Source organism: Camelina sativa, chromosome 11 (genome assembly GCF_000633955.1).
Source record: "Camelina sativa cultivar DH55 chromosome 11, Cs, whole genome shotgun sequence".
NCBI classification, from domain to species: domain Eukaryota; kingdom Viridiplantae; phylum Streptophyta; class Magnoliopsida; order Brassicales; family Brassicaceae; genus Camelina; species Camelina sativa.
The window spans coordinates 6643304-6650823 of NC_025695.1; the positions used below are offsets into that span (position 1 = coordinate 6643304).

At 35.7% G+C, this 7520-nt stretch overlaps 1 protein-coding gene across 1 annotated transcript; it reads right to left on the reverse strand.

Annotated features, from left to right (window-relative positions):
• Positions 1927-3792, reverse strand: LOC104727694 (ammonium transporter 1 member 4-like). Its single transcript, XM_010446777.2, has one exon. It carries the CDS (start codon positions 3601-3603, stop codon positions 1927-1929), a length of 1677 nt encoding a protein of 558 aa, XP_010445079.1. The 5' UTR covers positions 3604-3792.

Genomic DNA, 7520 nt, shown 5'->3' on the forward strand with positions numbered 1-7520 from the left:
GGAGCCGTTTAAAAAAAAAAACTCATCAATTTAACTTGTACGTTTCTAAAAGAATTGATGAATTTATTTATGAAGTAGTATTTGCCCCGTGCATACGCACGGAATTATTATTTGTCATAAAACAATATATAACTAATTATTAATTGGAAAAAGTAATAGTAATTTAAAATATTATTTGGTTGAATGTTAGCAAATTTAGATATTACTACTAAAAGTAAATTAATATTTTTAAGTACTAAATGTAGTAGTAACTATAAAAATTATAAATTAAAAAGTTATAATCAATTAAAAGTCAAATAAAAGTAAATGTAAAAAATGAAAATGTTGAGAAAACAGTTAGAATGTAAGTAACTCAGGTGAATTACATACTACATAACAAACTAAATCATCCGAATGTTTTTTAAATAAAAATATACTTAATTAAAAAGAAATGAGGACTGAATTATATACAGAGTAAAGCAGAACGAAAAAATAGAACATCACAACGAAATAATAGTGTCTAGCAAAATAGAGTCTCACCTCTCAGTTGAAGATGGTTTCAGGGAACAATTGAAGCTTCTGGTTGGAGACTGTTCGAGAATGTGTATGACACAAGTTTTGGATTGATAGCGTTGGCGATGAGTCTCGATGTACCGAAATGGGTGGCTAGATTGTTGACGTCGGACGTCCGTTTCATCGTATTGACATGGTCTGAGTTTCTCAACTAAAACTCTAACGCAAGAAAAGACTCTACGACGTATATAATTGCGAGTATTTATAGAAGGTTAAGTCTGAAACATGTCAGTTTAGAGAAATAGTGGGGAAGTTAAGAAAGATCACGAAAATATTTTTTTTTTCATGATCGTGTATTCGTGTGGGAGTTAAATTAGGAGTTTTCAAATATACAAATTAACGACTTGTTTATATGCATTTTTCAGATAGCTTTAAATTAGGAGTTGTTAATTTCTCGTAATATATTATAGATGTTATATGGCAGTTATTTTTGTTTTTGTTTTTGTATTACTAATATTTATTTATTTTCCAACTGAGGCTATTTTTGTGAAAATGTTCAATTGGATTTTTTTTTAGTTTTGAAATGAACATCTTGCTCTTCTTTTCCCTTTTTCTTTTCTTTTTCTGTTTTTTCCTTCTTTTTAGCATTAAGCGTGTCCTTTTTTTTGGAAATAAATATATGATTTAACATGTAATTTATTCATAGTTTTGTGACAAATATTTTTTTAATAATAATTAGTTAGTTTGGAGAAGTAAATAATTAATAACTCATAAATTTAGAATATATTTGTGGAATCTTTTTAAAAAATATATATTTTCAAATTATATGGTGGAAAACGTAAAATTAATAATCATGATGAGTTGTGTTAATTGAGAGTGATTTTAGGACTCTTTAATTAAAATCATGAGGTATGTTAGAGTATTAAGGGATTTATAGCAAAAGTATTATATTTTTAACATTTATTTTTTGGTAGAAGTATGCTTTAATATATATTGGAAAACCAAAAAGTACTAATATATACTATTTTTTACGGGTTTTTCTTATTTAATTTTATTTTTTTTGTTAATTAATTAAATTATGAAATAGAAATCTATGTGGCAATATTTGATTGGTGAAGTGACTTGTGGGACTGACGTACTATTTTCCCCTCAGAATTATCATTTCGTGTCAGTTTCCCATCGATCTTTGACTTCTTACCAGTTCTCCTTCGGACTTATATCTTCTGTCTATTTCTCCCCGAATCCATACTTCTCTGCCTATTTCCCCATCAAACTGGGTTTACACGGTTTTGGGTCTAAACCCGATAAAAACCAATGTTAAACCGGTATAAAATCAATTTATACCTAAAAATTGAAATTGAAAAGCCTAGAATTTATCTCACCCAAAACCTCTCTATACTCGAATCGCCTTGGTTCTGATTAGCATCAAGAGACTCAAGCAGAGTGGTGTGGTACTGNCAGTTTATGTAGAATAAAAAACAGAGTTCCCATCGTTAAACTAACCCAACCCGTAATCACCAAAATCTGAACGACGTGTGCCGCAAGCAACCTACCTCCTCCTCCCATCAACAACCCGTAAGGCCTGTTCGGATCACCTCCAAAGATCTCGGCAACGTATCTTTTCTNAACGTTTGGAAACCGCGCCGTTACGGTCACAACCTCTGTCTGAGCAAACGACGACGTTTGGTGAGATTTGTTTAGGAAACGGAGGATCAACGGGAGGTAACCGGAGACACCCGAGTTTATCGGAAGATTCATCGCAATTGCTTCTTTTTCCGATGAACGGAGAGATAGAGGCCAATAAGCCAGGTTTAGAAGAAGCTCGATGCTTAGTAACTCGATTTCAAATGGAACCTTGACTTCCCCGGCGAAAGTTTTGAGATTTTCCTCTGTGAATCGAAGCTCGAACTCGTNCTCCGCGAATAATCCGGTGAATATAATCCCCCACGCACCACAACCACCGTGAAGCTGAGCCGCTTCTAACGGATCGTCGAATTCAAGCTTATCAGCTAGCTTATTGAATCCCATAAGCACCCAAGCCGCTACAAACCCGCATATAAGCGCGGCCCACGGCTCCACAACCGAACACCCGCTAGTTATAGCCGCGAATCCGCCTAACAAACCGTTACAAACATCGGTCACGTTCCAATACCCATCTATGAGTCTTTTCCCAAACAGAGTCGTCAGCGCCGCGGAGCAACCAGCTAACGTAGTCGTCACGGCAGTTCTACCAACAGCGCTCCATTGTCCGTAAAACGAGTTCCCCGGAGACCCACCATAAGATTTAAAAATAGTAGCGAACGAGCCAGGGTTGAAACCATACCATCCAAACCATAACAGAAACGTTCCTAAAACAACCAACGTGGCGCTATGACCACGCAACGTAACCGGTTTACCCGAATGACCAAACCTACCAATCCGTGGTCCTTCGATGTAAGCTCCCCATAAACCGGCAATACCTCCAACCATATGAACAACACCAGATCCAGCGAAATCAATCACACCTGATTGAAACAAAAGGTTCTCAGATCTAGCCGGAGAAGCCCAACCATCAGAAGACCAGAACCAATGCGAGACAATAGGGTAAACAAGACCCGTAAGAAACGACGAATAGATCAAATACGCAACGAACTGCGTCCTCTCCGCGATGGAACCACTCGTGATCCCAGCAGCAGCGATCGCGAACGTCCATTGATAAAGAAAATAAGGATAATCAAAAGAAGGTTTAGGGAAATCATTCATCCCGAAGAAATGTTTCCCGATGAATCCATTAGAAGGAGATCCATAGGCGAACGCGAAACCGAAGAGGTAATAGAAGAGACCTCCGGCCGCAGCGTCGATGACGTTGGTGAGCATGATGTTCATGGTGTTTTTAGCGCGGACAGATCCAGCACAGAGCATGGCGAACCCTAGCTGCATGGCGAAAACGAGGTAAGCAGAGAAGAGGAGGTAAGTGTTGTCGATGGCGTAAGCCGCGTCTGTGAATTTCCCGGCGACTGTATCGAATCTCCCGCAGATGTATTCAGCTGCTGCTGCTGCGGCGGTAGCGTTGGCTCCACCTGATAGTAAAGGAATCAAATCAGAGGCGGAACAAGAGAGACTCCCCGCCATTTTTGCAACGTATAAGAGAGGATTTGATAATCTTTGCTTTTGAGAAATGAAGGAGATACAGAGAGAGAGATTAGAGTTTATAGAGGATTAAGGTTAGAGAGATTCACGAGATTCTGTTGAATCTTTTTTAGTGGGGAGAATGTTTGAATCTTTCAGATTCTTTTCTTTTTTTTCATTATATTTACTAGCTACTATAAATTTAGGATTTGTTAACAGTTTTATTCCACTATTCTAGGTGATAGCTTTGACTTTTCTTCTTTAATGGCAAAAATTTCATACTTTTAATTAAATTACTGCTCTTTTTCCAAAGTTCAAAAACATATTTTGTGTAATGTGTGGACTATAGTTGCCAAACCAAAAAAACAAAACAAAAATTGTGGACTATATTTTTTAGCTAATAGTTTTTTTTTTTTTGGGCAACATTTATGTCTCTGTTAGTATCTTTGACTACCATAAAAGTTGAAATCACATTATTTTAATGGATGAATATTGGGTGAGTGAATACAATGTAGTTAATTTGGGTTAATACAATAAAAGAAGTATTTAACAGGGTAAATAAAAGGGAAAATTTATAAACGACGGGAATGAGTTTTAATCCTACTAATTGCAAAACAAGGAGCCGTTTAAAAAAAAAAACTCATCAATTTAACTTGTACGTTTCTAAAAGAATTGATGAATTTATTTATGAAGTAGTATTTGCCCCGTGCATACGCACGGAATTATTATTTGTCATAAAACAATATATAACTAATTATTAATTGGAAAAAGTAATAGTAATTTAAAATATTATTTGGTTGAATGTTAGCAAATTTAGATATTACTACTAAAAGTAAATTAATATTTTTAAGTACTAAATGTAGTAGTAACTATAAAAATTATAAATTAAAAAGTTATAATCAATTAAAAGTCAAATAAAAGTAAATGTAAAAAATGAAAATGTTGAGAAAACAGTTAGAATGTAAGTAACTCAGGTGAATTACATACTACATAACAAACTAAATCATCCGAATGTTTTTTAAATAAAAATATACTTAATTAAAAAGAAATGAGGACTGAATTATATACAGAGTAAAGCAGAACGAAAAAATAGAACATCACAACGAAATAATAGTGTCTAGCAAAATAGAGTCTCACCTCTCAGTTGAAGATGGTTTCAGGGAACAATTGAAGCTTCTGGTTGGAGACTGTTCGAGAATGTGTATGACACAAGTTTTGGATTGATAGCGTTGGCGATGAGTCTCGATGTACCGAAATGGGTGGCTAGATTGTTGACGTCGGACGTCCGTTTCATCGTATTGACATGGTCTGAGTTTCTCAACTAAAACTCTAACGCAAGAAAAGACTCTACGACGTATATAATTGCGAGTATTTATAGAAGGTTAAGTCTGAAACATGTCAGTTTAGAGAAATAGTGGGGAAGTTAAGAAAGATCACGAAAATATTTTTTTTTTCATGATCGTGTATTCGTGTGGGAGTTAAATTAGGAGTTTTCAAATATACAAATTAACGACTTGTTTATATGCATTTTTCAGATAGCTTTAAATTAGGAGTTGTTAATTTCTCGTAATATATTATAGATGTTATATGGCAGTTATTTTTGTTTTTGTTTTTGTATTACTAATATTTATTTATTTTCCAACTGAGGCTATTTTTGTGAAAATGTTCAATTGGATTTTTTTTTAGTTTTGAAATGAACATCTTGCTCTTCTTTTCCCTTTTTCTTTTCTTTTTCTGTTTTTTCCTTCTTTTTAGCATTAAGCGTGTCCTTTTTTTTGGAAATAAATATATGATTTAACATGTAATTTATTCATAGTTTTGTGACAAATATTTTTTTAATAATAATTAGTTAGTTTGGAGAAGTAAATAATTAATAACTCATAAATTTAGAATATATTTGTGGAATCTTTTTAAAAAATATATATTTTCAAATTATATGGTGGAAAACGTAAAATTAATAATCATGATGAGTTGTGTTAATTGAGAGTGATTTTAGGACTCTTTAATTAAAATCATGAGGTATGTTAGAGTATTAAGGGATTTATAGCAAAAGTATTATATTTTTAACATTTATTTTTTGGTAGAAGTATGCTTTAATATATATTGGAAAACCAAAAAGTACTAATATATACTATTTTTTACGGGTTTTTCTTATTTAATTTTATTTTTTTTGTTAATTAATTAAATTATGAAATAGAAATCTATGTGGCAATATTTGATTGGTGAAGTGACTTGTGGGACTGACGTACTATTTTCCCCTCAGAATTATCATTTCGTGTCAGTTTCCCATCGATCTTTGACTTCTTACCAGTTCTCCTTCGGACTTATATCTTCTGTCTATTTCTCCCCGAATCCATACTTCTCTGCCTATTTCCCCATCAAACTGGGTTTACACGGTTTTGGGTCTAAACCCGATAAAAACCAATGTTAAACCGGTATAAAATCAATTTATACCTAAAAATTGAAATTGAAAAGCCTAGAATTTATCTCACCCAAAACCTCTCTATACTCGAATCGCCTTGGTTCTGATTAGCATCAAGAGACTCAAGCAGAGTGGTGTGGTACTGAAGCGCATGGATCACAACGTTTGGAAACCGCGCCGTTACGGTCACAACCTCTGTCTGAGCAAACGACGACGTTTGGTGAGATTTGTTTAGGAAACGGAGGATCAACGGGAGGTAACCGGAGACACCCGAGTTTATCGGAAGATTCATCGCAATTGCTTCTTTTTCCGATGAACGGAGAGATAGAGGCCAATAAGCCAGGTTTAGAAGAAGCTCGATGCTTAGTAACTCGATTTCAAATGGAACCTTGACTTCCCCGGCGAAAGTTTTGAGATTTTCCTCTGTGAATCGAAGCTCGAACTCGTCGGAGATTGTTGAAGGAGGAGGAGCAACGTCTGTTAATTTAAAAGACGATGCTCTGTTTCTTCTTCTTCTACCGGAAGCGAGTTCTTGCATTAGAGACGACCATTGTTCTCCGTAACCAACATCGAAATCGATAATGTGGATCCGATCAAACCCTGAATCGTTACACGGTTTTGTTAGTATAGAATCTCATCTTCGTCTAGATCGTTGCTATCGCTCGACATGTTTTGGTGGATTTCAGATGATCGTTTTTAAGCCTCCTCCGCCTTGAGCTATCGTTATAGAGATCTGACGAGAAGCAAATTAGGTTTGGGGATGTCCTTTTCAATTTCCAGAGAGAAAGGGGAAAAATTGATTTGGGGATTTTNTGCGCTATGACCACGCAAAGTAACCGGTTTACCCGAATGACCAAACCTACCAATCCGTGGCCCTTCGATGTAAGCTCCCCATAAACCGGCAATACCTCCAACCATATGAACAACACCAGATCCAGCGAAATCAATCANAATCGGGTTATAATCCGGTTTAATAGGGTTTAATTTGGTTAATAAGGTTTGTGGTTGGTTAATCAAAACAATAAACCATGAAAACCAAGACGATGCGAAATTAGATGAGAAGTTTAAGTTCGATGGGGAAATAGGCGGAAAAGTANCGCGATGGAACCGCTCGTGATCCCAGCAGCAGCGATCGCGAACGTCCATTGATAAAGAAAATAAGGATAATCAAAAGAAGGTTTAGGGAAATCATTCATCCCGAAGAAATGTTTCCCGATGAATCCATTAGAAGGAGATCCATAGGCGAACGCGAAACCGAAGAGGTAATAGAAGAGACCTCCGGCCGCAGCGTCGATGACGTNTATAAATTCGTAAGTCCCTCTCCATGTTTCTGTCTTGTAACAGTCACCCACCAAAGTCCCATATGGGATGCCTTGCGTATCAGCTGCTAGCAATGCATGCCCGCATGGTATTTTCAGCTTATCGTACTGCTTACAAGAACACTGCTTCATATCAAGCAAAACATGGTGCTTTCCGTTAAGTAAACCCACCACTTCAT